Below are 18,010 nucleotides of genomic sequence, written 5' to 3'. Positions count from 1 at the left end.
TTGTGTCCATCATTATTAAAAATGTGCCTGGGGACAAAGCAGTATGCTTTTGAAGAGGTATCATCCATCAGCCGCATCTGATGATGTACTGATACCGAGGAACAGGACTGAGGGACTCATAATTGCCGGAAACACTAAACAACTTCAGTGGGTGTGCCCGACCCGTGGTTTTGGTCTGTGGTTTTGGTGTAGTCTTTCGCGTGGAACAGTGAAGACACTAGAGTACACATTAACAGAGTCCAGCGATGATCTTGTCCTTTCTGAACCCTCTTAAACATGAGAGATGTCAGTCTGAGATGGTTATTGGATCTGGCTCCAATGAATTCCAGAACCTTCTTAGGGGTTTCTTGACACTTTGTGTGATTTATCTTTAAAAGGGAGGAAAGCTCAGGTGCAACGCATTTGTCTTGGAAGCAAGACAACGCATAGCAACACAGGTGTGAATCCCGGTCTCACGCTTAGAAACTGGTCTCCAGTATTAAGCGCGTTATAAAAGAACAATTATAATTACAATTATAGCCGGTGATCGAGAGCGCTGTAGACTTTCTGAATATGCTGGCCAGCAATTTGAGCCGTTTGGGCTTGAAGCAGCCAGTCACCCAGATAAGGATGGAGCTGCGTCCTGCCCCACCAGTAGGGTTAACAACTTGGTGAATACTTGTGGGGCTTTCTAAAGATAAAAAGGCAGGACTTGCTACTGGAAGAGAGAGCCTGCCATAAGGAATCAGTCAGCTCTATGGTTTGTGATCTGGAAGCATGCCTCCTGCTGATCTAAAGACATCATGAACTCTCATGGAGTCAGAAACATCCCTAGAGAAAGAATTGATTCCATTCTGAAATTACAGGTGCTATGCATGTATTCACGGGCCTCAAATCCAGCAATGGGCAAACGTAATCAGAATCTTTTGCTAAAAGGAAGAGGAAAGAATTAAAGCATGTGAACCTTTCTCCCAGCGGAACTGGGATTATGTCACCTTTTGAGAAAAGGCCCTGTTTTCCCTCCTTTTAGGATGAAGCCTTCCTAGCATTTCTGGAGATAGAGATTTCCAACAGGAATACTGAATTACGAGGTTCCTGAAAGTCTCATACTCATTGGTATCTGGAGTTGAAGCACGCAATCACACACGATGTACGGGGCTGCTCTTGATCTCCAATGTCTAGGTGTGCGCACAGACATATCAGAAACTCTCTTCCATTGTACTTTCCTGAGGCCTCTTTCAGTTAACCATACACTCTTGTGGATATACTTTGTCCTTTTTCATATAACAGTGTCTCTGTCTGCGCCACATTTCGGTTAAATATACTAGTCCAGTAACTCCCGATATTGGGGCATGGACCAGTCGGGTACCAAGAGAGCAGGCGATGGGTTCATCAGGCTGATAGGAGCAGATGAGCAGGACCTAGGCCTGGGAGATGCAGGTAATTCATGGGTTGAGGGGCACATGGACAGACAGGATAAAACAACGGAACATCCCCAACAGAGGCAAGATCAGCAGTTAAAAATGGCTGATCAGAATGTAGCAGGCGTGCAAGTAATCGATGGCTGTGCAAGTATTTGCCCTTATAGTTATGCCTCCTATGAGGGTAACAGGTGACATTTAAACGTCGCCTCTTCTCGCTCAATTTCCTGTATTATTAGCCGTGTACTCTCTATGCCCAGTTTAACTACTTCGAGGTAATGGCGGGACGGCTCCACTGCACTGTTGCATTTAAAATGCAAGAATAAAGAGAACGTATTGTTGGGGTTTCATTAAAATCAATATCATGTGATCCCACATTTATTATTAGTTGGCCCAGAAACATGCTATACTGCTGACATAAAAAATGCCATTGTAAACTGACCAGTCATAATGTGTCTACATTCTATAGATGGGGCCAAACTTTACTGTGTTGAACATGCATATGGCTATTACAAGTATAAATATGGTTCTTATTTAGTAATTCTGAAGCAATAACCAAGGAAAATTCTAGAATCCTTTACTATATTTGATAGGAATGTGCAGGTTATTTGCCTTTAGCCAAACAGGTCACAACAGGTTTGTGTATCAGTGTATACGCGGGGCAATGTACTTTAAGCAGAACCATTAAGCTGTCATCTTCTATTCCACAAGCTAGACACATACGCTGTGAGCCTTAGTTTAAGAAGCATACATTGAAATAGTTGCAAAAAAAAAAATATATATGTTAAAAGTGGGAAACAAAGTGTGATGCCGATAAGTGATTTTGATTCATCGGTGGTTTCCCATGTTATTATTAGATGCAGTCGAATCTGGTTCTTTAAGGGAAGGGAACGGACCTTAAGAGTACCTGGGTCAATGCACTTGGCATCTGGAATAGCTATTCTTCATAAAGAATTACTTTTTGCAAAAAGATATACTGAATCTTCAGGATAACACTTAGAATGAATTGACTTTTTGTGTAAGCTAAGAACTATTTCATATTTGGTATAATGGAAAGAAAAGACAATACTAAAGCAAATTGTTATTCCAAGCAGCAAACCCATGCACTTTCCAGAAAATAATGAATTGTTTTTCACAAAAGATGGTCAGTGACCTATAGTCTTTCAGAGCCCACACAACAGTCAGCTTTTCGGAACATGCTATGAGGTTTCTGTTTGGAATGTACAGAAAATGACACATGTTACAGTAGCATTTGAGTATTTTGATACAGTAACATGTGCCTTGCCATGAAATGCACGTTATGAAAATTAGATTTGGTATTCAGAAATGCATATTTCAACATCCGAGAAGCAATTATTGTTAAAAAACAGTTGTTTGTGGCTCACAGAATCCATAGACAATTGAACTGTACCTGAACTGGTTTGCAACGGTCGGAGATGCACACCAATGGTGTTGAGGAACAACATGGATGCCTGAACACCAACAGCAGGACATGATTTTACTTTATGGCTGTTTCTAAAAGATGGGGAGGAATGCGAACGTTCAAAACTCCGGCTAATAACCAACTCTCAGTCCCAGCTGATCAGGGAACTTGATAGGGTTTTTTCTGATATTTATTGGAGGCCCAGACCTTGGAGTAATGTAGTTCCTTTGCTTGGTTCCATAGAATTACATGACTTCATCCTGTCTCTGATCTGGAATGGGCGAGCTGAATATTTAAAGTTCTAGCCTTAGGGGAGGGAGGTCAGATTATTGGTGTTTCGTGCCAGAGAGCTCAGGCAATCAACACAGAAAATAAATGCCAACTTGCAGACAGGGAGCCGAGACATACCTTTGGGAGAGGAGAATCCACGCTGAAAGCCAGAATCGAACAAAGCAAAGGATACCAAGTTTCCTGGATACAAGGGTTGATCAGGGAATTTAGATTCCCAGTTCCAGTTGCCATGTTGCATATAGGACAGAAGGGAGAGCAATACCCAGAGGGTCCCACACTGCTGACTCGGACTCCTGTCCAAATCTCTAACCAGCAATGAAACCAGTCAGTGAACTAATGGCCCTCTAATGTGTTTTACATCCCATTGAAACTGAATATTGCAGGGGGCTATTGCACTTCCCAGATGAAAATGACAACCATTTTCCCTATTTTTTAAGCCAGAAGGATCCACTTGAATCTGTTGCATTGATGTGGCTGATTGGCAGTGAAATTGAGAAGCCATGTGCCTTATAACAAACAGCCTTAGTGTGATTAACAACCCCAATTGGCATCTCTTTTCTTAAGGCTTTTATTTTTTTATTTTATTGTGCATTTGTAAGGCGCTTATACATCAAGTAAATTGTATTTCAATGCTCCCAGTTGGGGAGGGCCTTGTTTGTTAAGGGAATAGAGTCATCAGAACCAGTGGTTTGATTCCCCTTCTTACTTACACTTATTAAGTCACAAACATAATTTTTAGTCGACTTTCCATTTGCCCAGCTAAGAAAAATGTCATTTTAAATGCAGTTTTCAATTATTCCGTTTGAACTACACTTCGTTTTAAAGCCCTCTTGTAAACTGTGACAGTCTCAAAAGCATCACGGAAAATAATTTGATGTTGTGACGTTGACCATACGTTATCTCTGGCTTGCTCGTAATGTGGGACTAGCGTGATCTGCCTATATTGAATTTATATCGTCTGCTCCTGATTATGGAGCAATGTCATTGCTTTACCACATGGTTCATTTATTCTGACTAGTGAGATAAAGTGGGGATGCTGCATAGTAATTTCTGTCTTTTGTGACAATCTGGATTTACCTGTAGTGCTTCTGGTGACTTTCCCTGTATTGTGAGCGTGGGGTGCGGGGGATTAATAATGATTATAATAATAATTGTGTGAACCTGGTTTTGGGTGGGTTGTTCAATTGCTCTGAAAGGAGTTGTCACTTCATTATTCATAAAGATTTTGAGGAGGATTTTACCGGGATTGTACTTTCTGAAGTGTATCTCCATTTACATACTGTGTGGCTGTAGCACTGTTATGGACGGATGGCAGGACCCAAAGAATTCTCATGAGCTCTGCTGTGGAAGAGCACCTCCACACTTACCGGGTGTCCAACTCCTTGCTCACGTAGCGGAGTGGCACAGTGATAGCATCAACACTCGTGGAGTGTTTTGCTGGGACAGATGGCCTGAGAACTGCATGGCAGTCAAAAAGACGCGAATTACTGAGGATTAGGCAAGCCCTTATAGCCCAGCTCCTAAATGGAAGGTACCATGTAGGACTTTCACGCATAGGGACCAAGAAAGGGCAGCTTGACCACATAATGTACAGGGCCAGAACATTGATAAGAAAGTACAATATGGCTATCACAAGTGTCCCACGTGTATCACCCTCAATTATAGAGGACTATGTGACTGGGATGAGGAAGAGGGACCAAGAGAAAACAGTTTAACATTGGAATCTTAATTTACACTTCCATGTGCAGAAAATGTAATCCAGGTTTTGGGGCGAGGAAAAAAATCACATTGATCAGGGTTACTTGCTAAACTTGATAACATTGGCTCTTTATTGCTATCATGTGAAAGCAAGAGGCGTTTTTGCTATTTTTGAGGTATTGCACGCACAGACTCAGATAATTATTGTTTGCTCTTCATTACAACATGATTCCAATGAGCGCGCATATTTTTACAAATCCGACTGCCAAAAGAAAAGTTAATTTCCTTTTACTTCTTCCAAAAAGTTCCTGCAGTCTTCTCTTCTGGCTCAGAATACAGTGAGGTCAGCAGAATATAACGAGATACCAGAACGCTTTTCTGAAACTAGAGTTGTCCAAGAGCGTCATGCCACCCTGACAATGAACACACTTTGAAAGACGGAAAAAGGTATCACAAAATGGCAGACCGGGGACTCACTTTGACATTGCCTTTGAAAGGAAGCTCCGACCAGACATTAAGACACTCTAACAGCGAGCCGCATTCAAAAGAAAGTTTTATCCAAGCCTTCTTTTTTGGCACAGCTTTTAAAAATATATATCCTGCAAGGAGAATACGAGTTTCTGATGTTATCGGGCGCATTATCACAAGCCACAGCTACTGTAATACATTTCATAATACCAGACAAAAGGTTTAAGTGAGAGAATACAACTTTTACATCGCAAACAAACCCTCAAAGTAAAACAAATGGGTGCAAAGTGCTCCTTTAGTTTCTACTCGGACAAAGACATGCAGCTTACTTTTTCTGACAGCATCTTTAAGGAATTCTTCAAGTTGTCTGGGGAGCGCTGTCTGGCAGAATGAAGTAATAGCTCGGCCTGGTTTGATATGAGGGGCTGTAGTTGACTTATGTTACTCAGGATTTCTTTCGCCTTGGCTGTGTTTTCAGGCGTGTAGTAAATACACTGATACCCAGTGCTGCAAAAGAAAGGGAAAACATACTGTGAGGGCACTGCAGCACAAGTGGGGGCACATCATGGCAGACAAATAGATATTACTGCTTTTTAAGAAGATAAGGTTTTAATTGCACAGCAAAAGGAATTCAGAATTAGTCTAAAATAATGAAAATCGAAAGAGAGTCTCATTCAAAGTTCCAGGCTCAGCCTAGCCCAACTCCTATTAGGGGTGTCACGGTATTAGTTTTATGACGGTACAATAACCTTCTTGCCAAATGACGGTATATCATGGTTATCGCGGTATAGCAGGTGGAGTTAACTAATCTTAACAAATATTTTCTAAAAGGTCATACATTGTCAGATTTATCATCACAAACAAAACCAGGCACCCAGGGCCAGAATTGGGCTTTTCAATATACTTTCCACTGAAATGCCACCACCACTCAAACACATGTGTGGAGAGGAGGAGGGGCGGGGGGAGCCCTGCTGCGACTGGCAAAGCAAACTGAATGGCTTTTCTTAAGTGGTCATTTAGGCTTTTAGCCCCCCACTGGCTACTGGTGAAGATGAACATGTTGCCATTTTGATAACCTGCATGCCACAGATCAATGGAGTCTGATGGTAGTATACGCTTGTGCGCATACACACGAACACGCACTCTCTCTTTACGTTACAGCCTTTAGTTTACTTGCGGGCCAATTGGTGTTCAGTAATCACGGACATGTTACACCTTGGTATGGCAGCAGGGAATACCCACAGAGATGAGTAAATTTCGCAGTGTGACTTATTATAAGTAAATTCAATGATGGAACCAGGGAAATCCCCCATTGTCATATGTTTAGAAAACTTTAGCCATTATAAATATATAAACCTCAAAGCCGCCAACCCAAAATAAACCCTTTTCCTTCTTGGCACTGTATTTATTCTTCCTATTGCTAACATATTGATTTTGTGTCAGGCACGTGTGGTTTATGGAATGGCATTTAAAAATTGCTCCAACTGAAACTACTTGGCAGACGGCACATCCAACACTGCAAGACCAAGACTGCACAGCACTTGCTTACTGCAGTCTTTCCAAATCAGATTGAAAAGCACACTTAACGGTATGAACGGTATACCGGTATAAACAATGTGACGGTTATTATTGTTCAATTAAGTGGTTCACGGTATCTTTAACGGTATACCGTAATACCGTTACATCCCTAACTCCTATGTTCACACTTGTACCCAGATATTTTTCTTTGTGTTGCAGGATTTTGGAATACCTGCACCCTCTGTGTCTGAGCCCGGGCAACAGGTCCTCTAAGGCCTTATGTCTCTGACTGGTAACAATCTCCTCTCCCCTTCAAACTCGAGATAAAGTTGGATCTTCTTGCAGTGTTTGTCTCCACCAGGGACTGGAAACAGGTTCGGGGATTCTGCTCTCACTTGACCACCTCCCAACTCGCCAACTCTGCAGATGATCAATGGCATAACCGCTCTGACTCCAAGTGAGATGCACCATCACCGTGCATTCACAAACCTCTGAAGTCCGCCATAGACCAACCTGATCTGCTGGAACCATTGTGATCTTTATGACTGTTTGGTCACCTCCTCGCCTCCTGCCTGCAGAGTGGGCTTATTAATCTCCCTCTCCCAGCTTTTGTCCATATTCTTACTCGGATGGCAATGGTTCAACTATACACCAACTGCTTTGACCGCTTTAAACCATTAGAACTTTCTTCTTCAAACTCTTCAAATAGGTCTGACTCCCCAAGTGTTACCAATTCCTCCCCAAATCTCCTCAATCCTCTCCACCCAACCTCCAACTCTCTCCTCCAGATGGAATCTCGTTTCCCTCCTGTCTCCTTGATATTCTCCCTCCAACGTTCTCCAACCTTCAATCTCTCACCTGCACCTCTCCTCTCAAAAGAATTCTAGCTTGATACCCGCCTCCAAACATTTTCCTCCAGCTCCCTCTTAAATGCCACACTCTGCCAGACAGAACTGCGTGCTTTTTATGGGGTGCACTACCCACCCCCCCCCGGGCCTCCGGCATGGATTTTGGACATTAGTTGCATCTTGGCTATGTAGACCGGTATGTTCTGTGATCTGATAATGTGCTTAGGATCATGTCGGCTGAAAGGGGGATTTGCCTAAGTTTATATTAAGCTCTGCCACCATTTTGTTTTTTCAAACTAGCTTCAATAGATATGAGTTCTATTTCCCTCTTCCTGCATACATCTGCTTTCCCAGCGTGTGGCTTAGGGAGGTGTGTGATGAATCAACTTGCGGGACACCAGTGGTCCAGGGATGAATATGGGTTTCTAAACTATCAATCAGCCCCACACCTCTAGTACACTAGAAGGGATCTGAACAGATTGGAAATACAAGCAAATTATAAACCTTCTTGTCCAATTTTGGTAACATGGACTGAAAGGCAGGCTTATCTACAAAAGGTTTTGGATCGTAGGTTAGTTGAACACAACGAAAATACAATTATTACCCAATGATAAAAAGGGACTGTTTAGTCAAGGTTGTATAACATTATCTACATTATTATTACCACAACAGACAGTTCTAGCACACTCCAAAATACAGCCCATCCGGTAAAGAAATGCAGAGGACAGTTTCAAAGAAGTAAAAGGGATGCACTTTGGATACCTACATGAGGGTAGTCAGTATAGTAAATAATCACAACAGTTCAACGATACTTGGTTTCGGCACAAAGGGCAAAATGGGTCATAAAATGTCACTAGAAGCCTTTGGAGAAGGACCAAGGGGAGAGAACCACAATGTACCTTGTTCTGTAGGATTACTTGGCGCTCGACAGGTTTCAGGGTGTTTTGCAGCTTCTGCGAGTTCAAGATGGGAGACAGCTGCAGGTATGAGGCGGTAACCAGTTCCACGAGCAAGGCTGGACGGATGGCTGCATGCTGACCTACACGGTGGCTCGGGGCCAGGAATTGTTGTCTGAGTGCTGGTCGACGGTTCTGAAGCACTGGTTGAGACGTCTTGGACGGCTTCAGCGACTGCGGCGCAACAACCGTCAGCAGTGCAGCTTTCGCATTTCGAGAGGCTCGACTGACTCGAAAATGTCCTTTAAGGAGGATATGGTAGATGCTCATTAACACGCTTTTCCTAGCTTCTTCACAGGGCTCGCGTCGTCCTTTAAGTTGGATGGCCCAAAGCTGAGGAGAGTGTTGCAGGAAGCTGCCTTGCCTTGGTTTGGTTCAGAGAATCTCTGGCACTTCCCAAGTAGGAAGCTTGCTGCAGAGCCTTGCAGTTGATGCTATTTGGTAGATGGTAACCGGTTCTGGAGCTGCTGGAGGGTTCTCTGGATTCAGTATTTCCCTCTGTTCCCTGAGAGATGTTTTGGGGAGGGATCCTGCTTCACTCTTGGAGGTCCTGGCCTTCCTTCACTGGTAGAAGAAGTAAGGCAGACTGTACCTTCAGCCAGGGTCCAATGCTGAGTTATTGCTGTTATTCCTTGCAAAGTCTTCAGATGAGCTGCCGAAAGAGGGGCCTGGCCCTCTTTTAAAAGCAAATGGACCACAGGGATTGGTGTAGGCTAAGTCTACCTGAATGAATATGAAGTGGGAGAATGGAAGACCAGGCTCCCGTCCTTCACCTCTCGCGCTTGGCCTAAAGGGTCACGACCCAGACACCCGCCACGAGAGGAGTTTGTCCATTTACCAGACGACCAGATACCCTGGTACAGGAACATACGGATGTGTCCATCTGCCTGCCCAGCAGCCCGCACTAGCCATGCCGACACCTGCGGCACGGACCAACTAGACTAAAATCTACACGTCGTTTAGAGATGCCATGACGACCTAGCCAACGGTTAAGCACACCTGTGCAAATCTACACACTGGACACTCCCGCACCAATCTACACGAAGAATATACCCAGTGCTATGACGTAGGCGACAGACGTGCATCTTTATTATTTTCTATATAGGCTTTCAAAATGCAGAAACGCAAGACGCGTCATGAACTCATCTAAAAAGCTTGCTCACGCTTCTCTTAAAACCAGTTGCCACCATGAGAAATATAATGAAGACATGATACTGGTCTTGAAACTATATGGTACGGTAACCAAAGCACCTGTGCACCAGACGGACCCACTTATACACTAGGCCTTAGTAGGCCGCAAGCAAGAGCTCCCGTGGACATTAACAAAACAAGAGTCAGGTTGCTGATCCTGCAGAATGAGCCCGGCGAAGCAACCAGCCAAGGTCGCAATGTTGCAAACTCACATTCCAAAAGCCAATCATCAAGGGCACGATGTTGCAACCTCGCACGCCGCGCACCAACGTTAAAGTAACACCTACAAATTAAACCAGACACACAGTGGAAAAACAATATTAATTGTGCAGAATTATGCCTCAAACACGGTCTCTCCTCACGTGACCAAGCCGAACCTGACATGATGCCAAGCCCAGGAGAAAGAAAGCGTCTGGATCTCTCGTTACAAGACATAAGCAGATACAACTAAAAAGGCTCAATGGACATCTGCGACAGTGGGAGCAGCCAGCCCTCCAGCTATGAATAAATCCTCACATTGTCTGCACGTACCCATAGTGAAACATTGTTGCAAATTGCAGGTACACCGAGAGCTGGGAACAGCGATGTTCCCAGGCTGGGAAGCTCGCGGGCGCACCAATCAGAACATGGGGCTCCTATCACTGGCGCCATTAGCTTTAACCAATCATCAGGGGTCTCCATGTAACAATTCTCATGTATCTAATTGTAGGGACAACCCAGATATATCACCTGACTAACCTTCATCCACTCATATTATTCTCTATACGTGTGCTATACTAACCGCTATACTAACCCTACCACTCGAGTAACCAATTAAGAGTGGCGATAGGTTTTTTACTAACTTTTCAATGTGACGCAAGTAGCGCGTCATATCAAGGTAAAAAGGGCCTGCGAGCCCTACGATTGTGTGTGTGTCAGGACGGACGCGTACGCTCCTTGACCCATCCCTGCCGTTTTTGTCTAATAAACAGCAGAGTCACCTTGCTTCTTGCGTGTGTCTCATACTCTGTCTCATCTGGGATATACGGGAGGAGTTGGGGCCTCCCTGCCCGGAGGTCTGCGGACGGCCCGGCCGACCCCGGCAGAATTTCCTCCCGACAAGTTGGAGGCACTGCTGAGATCTGTTTAAGATCGACTTTTTATTTTTACTTTTCCAGGCACTCCCGTTGCGAGGAGGCCCTGCGGCGCGGCCCCCTCTGCCGTTGCCCCCTTCTGAGGACTACAGGACCATCGCGGAGCTGCGAGAAGACCGGACAGCGCAATCCGGATATTGGCCCTCGGGAGCCGGTTGAGAAGTATCCCGCCCGCGGTTGGCGAGTGTCCAGACGTGGTCCAGACGAGGGGAGGTGGCGAGCCGCTTGGAGGGGTGCACGCAGTCGAGCGGCCCTGCATCGAGAGAACTTGGTGAGCATGACACGCACAACAAGCAATGCGAAATTGTGAGGGAGGGTGAGGAAGTAAATAAGGGAGGAGGGAGGTGTTGCACAGGTGCGCGAAGGTTTAACAACTTAGTGTTGGCAATGGAATGAATGGTAGCGAAACGAGTGCGAGAGCAGTCGGCTACGTCACGCGAAAGAGGGGGGCGGAGCACGAAAACATCACGTGCGGCCGCTCGTAGACACTGATTGGCCTAAGTCGCGACTACGTGTAAGGGTGGGTGTGTGTGGTTTCCTACGATTTGGCATTTATTGATCAATGAGTAGATGAGGATCCCTATTGTTCGAGCAAGAAACTCGATAGGTAGATGACGTTTCCCTGTAGGCGGTAGGGGTGTCACGGTATTAGTTTTATGACGGTACAATAACCTTCTTGCCAAATGACGGTATATCATGGTTATCGCGGTATAGCAGGTGGAGTTAACTAATCTTAACAAATATTTTCTAAAAGGTCATACATTGTCAGATTTATCATCACAAACAAAACCAGGCACCCAGGGCCAGAATTGGGCTTTTCAATATACTTTCCACTGAAATGCCACCACCACTCAAACACATGTGTGGAGAGGAGGAGGGGCGGGGGGAGCCCTGCTGCGACTGGCAAAGCAAACTGAATGGCTTTTCTTAAGTGGTCATTTAGGCTTTTAGCCCCCCACTGGCTACTGGTGAAGATGAACATGTTGCCATTTTGATAACCTGCATGCCACAGATCAATGGAGTCTGATGGTAGTATACGCTTGTGCGCATACACACGAACACGCACTCTCTCTTTACGTTACAGCCTTTAGTTTACTTGCGGGCCAATTGGTGTTCAGTAATCACGGACATGTTACACCTTGGTATGGCAGCAGGGAATACCCACAGAGATGAGTAAATTTCGCAGTGTGACTTATTATAAGTAAATTCAATGATGGAACCAGGGAAATCCCCCATTGTCATATGTTTAGAAAACTTTAGCCATTATAAATATATAAACCTCAAAGCCGCCAACCCAAAATAAACCCTTTTCCTTCTTGGCACTGTATTTATTCTTCCTATTGCTAACATATTGATTTTGTGTCAGGCACGTGTGGTTTATGGAATGGCATTTAAAAATTGCTCCAACTGAAACTACTTGGCAGACGGCACATCCAACACTGCAAGACCAAGACTGCACAGCACTTGCTTACTGCAGTCTTTCCAAATCAGATTGAAAAGCACACTTAACGGTATGAACGGTATACCGGTATAAACAATGTGACGGTTATTATTGTTCAATTAAGTGGTTCACGGTATCTTTAACGGTATACCGTAATACCGTTACATCCCTAGTAGGCGGTAGCTAGCTAGTTGCCCAATACGGAAGATAATTGGCTGGTTAAGCCCTCCTGTTGAGGGGCGTATCACACGCGAGGCGACGCAGTGTGCGCAGTCCGATTATATTATTGATTTGATTACCTTGTTCCAGGAGTGACAGGAAGACAGCTGTAGGGTTAACGGGGGTAGATTGTAAGTGTATTTTGAACTTAAAGAACATATGAAGAACTTACCAGTAGCTCGAATAGATCGGTGACGTCACCAGTAGGGCTTTAATAGGATATCGCGAGCACAAGGCACATTGGTTTTGAGAGTGGTGGGGAAGAGAAATATGATAAGGGAGCGGACACGGAGATAAACGGTAAACGAGTGGATCGGGGAAAGGAGAAGGGGAGAGGGGCGTGGCTGCGCACGGAGAACGCCGGCCACGGTAAGTGTAGAAGGGGGAGGAGAACGTGGAAACAGGACGACTGTATAAGAGCGTCGTAAGGGGTACGCAGCCGCAGGGGGCTGCGTGCGCTTCGGCCGCAGGGGGCCGTAAGGGTGTCGTATAAAGAAAGAAAGACAGAAGGGAATATACAAATGTAAAACCCCATATATATATATATATATTTTTATATTATTGCATAATTTTGTCAAAGGATTGTCGTAAGTCCCCAAATTTACGGGGCCAGGTAAACAATATAAGGTTGTATATTGTAAACGGCTAGTGAGATACACTGCTACCAGATAGGGGAAGGGTAGCAAGTGGGGCGCTACTATGTCATACGGGACAGGGTCGGGAGGGTGGGGGAACAACCTCACTACCCCACTACAACACATATGCACCACACTGCCACCCCATAGGGAGAAACTAATTAAGTATAGCATAGAATGGACCCAGGGGACGGATAACAAAATGCTAACACCATGGCCGCCTAATGGTAGTTTCGATCCATATGCCCAACATTCACTGCTAAACCATCTGCACAATACATACAAGGGGAAGAAGTTGGCAAACCATGTGGAGGTGTTTAACTTATGGAGGATGTTCCAGGGGTCCCGACCAGGACCAAATGGAATGTTCACTATGGGGGAAACACCGGAAGAAAAAGAGATTAAGAAAGAAGGAGAGGATGGGAAAAAGGGGAGTGAAAGCACAAAGAATACGGGGAACGGAGGAGAGGGAGGAGAAAAGATTGATAAATCAGATGACATAAAAAAGGAATCAAGCAACGAGATACCCATAACACCGGGAGTGAAAACAGAGGGAGGGGGGTTGTACCCTTTAAGAGAATTAGGAGAAATAGAAGGAGGACAGTTAAGGGCGGCTGAAGGATATTCTAACCCGGCATACAGCCCTCCACCATATGTGGCTCATAGGAAGATGCCAGTGGGGGAGGGGAGGATTGGAGAAGAGCAGACTGTAGAGATAGGAAATGATGAGTGGGTAGCTGCACAGATATTATAAAAATTACGAGGTTCACTAACTCGAGAAGAGAGGGAGGTAGTAAAGAGAACAGACGAGGATAGTGCCAGAGAGAGTGAAATGAGGGGGGAGGAGCTATTACGGCAAAAGGAAGAGATTTTGGAGGAAAGATTAGCAAAGCTAAGGGATGAGCAGAATGAATTGATCAAACAGCTCGAGAGGGAGGAAAGAGAGAGAGCGAGGAAAAGGAAAGAAGGTAAGAACGAATTGGAAAAATTAAGGGAACGAAATGAGGAGCAAAGGAGAGAAGCTGAAAGGGTAAAAGCAGCAGCAGACAGGGTATCAAGAGTAGTGCTGAGAGAGAAGAAGAGGGAAGAAGAAGAAAAAGAAAAGGAAATGGCAATATGGAAGAGGAGGTTACTATCAGAGACAGCTAAGAAATATGAAGAGGGGAAGGTAATAGAGAGTATAGTAGAAAGAGAAAGGGTGAAATGGGAAAGGAAGAAAGAGGATGAAAGAATATTGGAACAGATGAGCAATGAAGTGATGGAGGAATTGAAAAGGAAAAGGGAGGAAAATAGTAGGGAGATGGAGGAGAGAAGTGAAGGGGGAAGAGAAGAGAGGAGCAGGGAGAGTGAAAGATGGGGGGATGTATATAGAAGGAGAGAAGTAGCGACAACATCAGCACTAGGGGGAGCAGTTGGTAACGGAGAAAAAGGAGAAATAGACCTAATAGACTTACAAACAGTAACAATGAATGGGAAAAAGACAGAGTGGGGGATGCCATTTATGAATGATTTTTGTAGTGAGGAGGAAGAAGGAGTGGAGAGGGAAGGAAGAAAAAGTGAAAGGGAAAGCTTAGATAAGCTATACCTCACTCGAACGAACATAGACTCGCCATGGATCAGTAGGAGAAAGGAGGAGCTGGAGAGAAGTGAGGAGGGAGAGCAAGGACTAGTGGAAAGACAAACCCATGAAACCACACCATCCCCATCACGCCCTCCCCCATCGCACCCTACATGCTCAACCACCTCACGCTCGCTGCGCAGAATAAAGCTCGCGCCCTTCATAGACGAACTGACACCCTATGCATGTCGGCTTAGAGACCTCCCTAGTCGCAGGCAGGACAGACGAATAAACATGCCCACATTAAATACAGGAAATGACGGAAGGAGGGCAAAGGATGGAGAAGAAGGAGTTAAGAGCAGGGGTAATAAGGACGAAATTGAAGATGTAAAAGAAACGGAAGAGGAGGACGGGTGTGAGGACTCGATATTATGGAACGTAAAGGGTGACACAAGACACAACTTAATGCCACTGTTGGAGAGAGGAGGGGTTAGACCACAGTATGTCCCTTGGAAGCATACAGATAAAGAAAATATAAAATGTAGGCTTCCATCATTAAGTGGAGGTGCGGGTAAGTGGATATATGAAATGGAAAAACACACCGCAGGACAGAAACTAGCAGTAGGAGATGTAAAGGGCCTGTTAATATCAATATTAGGGGATAGAGCGGATGACATTTGGAAGAGAGCGGGATTCCATGGGGTAACAATAACAAACACATCGCATGATGGGGCAAAATTTGCAAACTGCAGACATGCGCTATGGCAGGCACTGAGAGTACAGTACCCAGACACATCAGACATAGGAGCAATTACTTCCCGTAAGATGCGTGAGAATGAGGATCCTGTTGATTATATCCAGGATATCCAAGAGAAGTGGCGCATGGAAACTAGAGAGCAATGGGATAAAACACCAGCAATATTCTATCATATACTAGTACAAGGGCTCCCAGAAGGAGTTCAGAAACAACTAAAGAAAGTAGTGGGAATGGAAGCAAAACCATGGGCAGAAATACAACTGACTATAGTACATCACTGCAGGACATGGCAAGGAAAAATGAAACAAAAGGAAGAGGACAGGAAAACGGAAGAGGCTAAACTAGTACAGAAAAAACTTACTAAATACACAATGGAAGGGGCACTAATAACTACGCCCACACCAATGGCCCAAAGCCCCACACAAGTAGTGGCTGCACAAGATCCCGCCCAAATAGCACCTTCACAGACTATAACACAACAAGTGCCGCCACTGCAATTACAAACACTAAACATGGGAGGAGGGTACCCAATGCAAGGAGCTGGGTATTATAATTATAACAGCGGGAGAGGAGGATTTATGAGAGGGAGAGGATACGGATATAACACCCAACAGCAGGTGGGAGGACTTAGAAATTCCTACCCCACAGGGCAACCAGTATACCAGGACAACACAGGGAGCTTCCCATGGCAGAGCAGGGAACCACCCGTGTGTTGGAGTTGTGGATTATTAGGACACATGTCACGCACGTGTAGGGTTAGGCCAGGAACACCAGCATGGAATGAACAAGGACAACCTAGGACTTTACAAGAACAGCAGGGCATACAACAACAGCAGACGTTGCAACAGGGAAGTGAACAACAACAACAAATAACACAACAACAGCCACAGACATATTCACTGCCACAACAACAGGTAGCGATAACACAACAACCCCAAACCCAACAAACACAATTGGGTAGGGTGACGGTGTTGGGACACAACCCTTACACAGGAAATGGCCAATCAGTGTACCCTCAATAGGACAGCCCACAGACGGCCTTGGTGTGTCCCATCCTGTCAGTAACACCTAATAGTGCGGAGGAGCCACGCATAGAGGTAACGATAGGTGACAAAAAATTATCATTCCTTGTTGACACCGGGGCAACCCGGTCTTGCATAAGGGAAGGTAAATTTAAGATGTCAGGCGAAGCCATGAACACCCAAGGATTCTCTGGGGCTAAAGGGTTGGTTCCCTTTACTGATAACATTCCCTTATCTATTGGAGATTATGATCTGTCAGTTCCACTTTTATATTATAGTGCCTCACCAGTAAATATATTGGGGAGGGACATAATGAACAGGTTGAATATGACGATCTCCTTTACAGAGGACGGCATAATTTGCTCTACTCCAGGGATTAACATGCTCGCAGCACGACATATTATGCAAGCATACTGTGGACAGACAGCGATTAGGGCGGAGCCAGTAGATGGCGAGCTATTCCAGTATGGAACAGACATGGCATTTGCATGGATGCCAGGGATAGAAGGGAGAATATGGAGGAGGCCAGCAGCCTATCTGTTCCGACCAGAAACACCTGTTAATGAACCAGAAGGAAAGGTGGTTGTAATGGACATTGAGAGCATTATTGCAACAGCTGATTATATTGCTGTGCACGCCCAAGATAAAGAAGGGAGAGCATGGCGGGCAGTGATAGCACTAGCAGAAGGATGTAGGCTGGCCCAGGTGTCAGATGAGGAGCTGTTCTCAGAAGAAAAGGAGGAAGGTGAAATTGTGTTCATGATGAGTGTAGAAATATGGCTAAGAGTGGCTCACAAACAAGTAGCACAGAAAATTGCAATGGCACTTGAGGCACCCGCATGCACCCCAGTCCCCTTCTTTAAGGAGGATATGTCAAAGGTGCCCAAATCATTGTGGACTATTAGCCCTTATGACGTGGGATGCATAAAAAGCATAGGGGGAGTAAGGATAAAATTGAAAAAAGGTGCCATACTACCCAGAGTGAAACAGTACCCACTGTCAAAAGAGGCAGATGAGGGCATATATGAAACCATAACGGCCCTTATAAACAATGGCATATTGGTCCCCTCAGAATCACCATGTAACACGGCTGTGTACCCAGTGCGCAAGGCTAAAGGGGGGGTCTTGGCGCTTCATACAGGACCTCAGGCCCTTGAACAACATAGTAGAAGCAGAATATCCAGTAACAGCAAACCCGGCCACAATATTGTGTGGCATTCCAGCGGAAGCATCACGATTTACAGTGATCGACCTTAAAAATGCTTTTTTCTCAATACCATTACACCCAGACTCACAAGATTTGACAAGCTTCACTTACCGAAATACAAAGTGGAAACATACCAGATTACCACAGGGGTATTGCGAATCACCCTCAATTTTCAATAGAGTAATACAGATGGATTTGGGTAACATTGAAGTGGAAAGCACAGTGTTACAGTATGTGGATGACAT

General features: G+C 44.9%; 1 protein-coding gene across 5 annotated transcripts in view; it reads right to left on the bottom strand.

Moving 5' to 3' along the window:
* The window catches only part of INPP4B (inositol polyphosphate-4-phosphatase type II B), a 3,177,224-nt gene that overhangs the window by 763,070 nt on the left and 2,396,144 nt on the right, over nucleotides 1–18,010 (bottom strand). For all 5 annotated transcript variants that reach the window (XM_069631181.1, XM_069631178.1, XM_069631177.1 and 2 more), the window contains one exon: nucleotides 5,610–5,787. In XM_069631181.1, coding sequence (XP_069487282.1) covers nucleotides 5,610–5,787 — 178 coding nt within the window. The remainder of the gene's footprint in view (nucleotides 1–5,609; nucleotides 5,788–18,010) is intronic.

Source organism: Ambystoma mexicanum, chromosome 6q (assembly GCF_040938575.1).
Source record: "Ambystoma mexicanum isolate Mex_15411 chromosome 6q, UKY_AmexF1_1, whole genome shotgun sequence".
Lineage (NCBI taxonomy): Eukaryota > Metazoa > Chordata > Amphibia > Caudata > Ambystomatidae > Ambystoma > Ambystoma mexicanum.
This window is presented reverse-complemented; position numbering and strand designations above follow the sequence as displayed.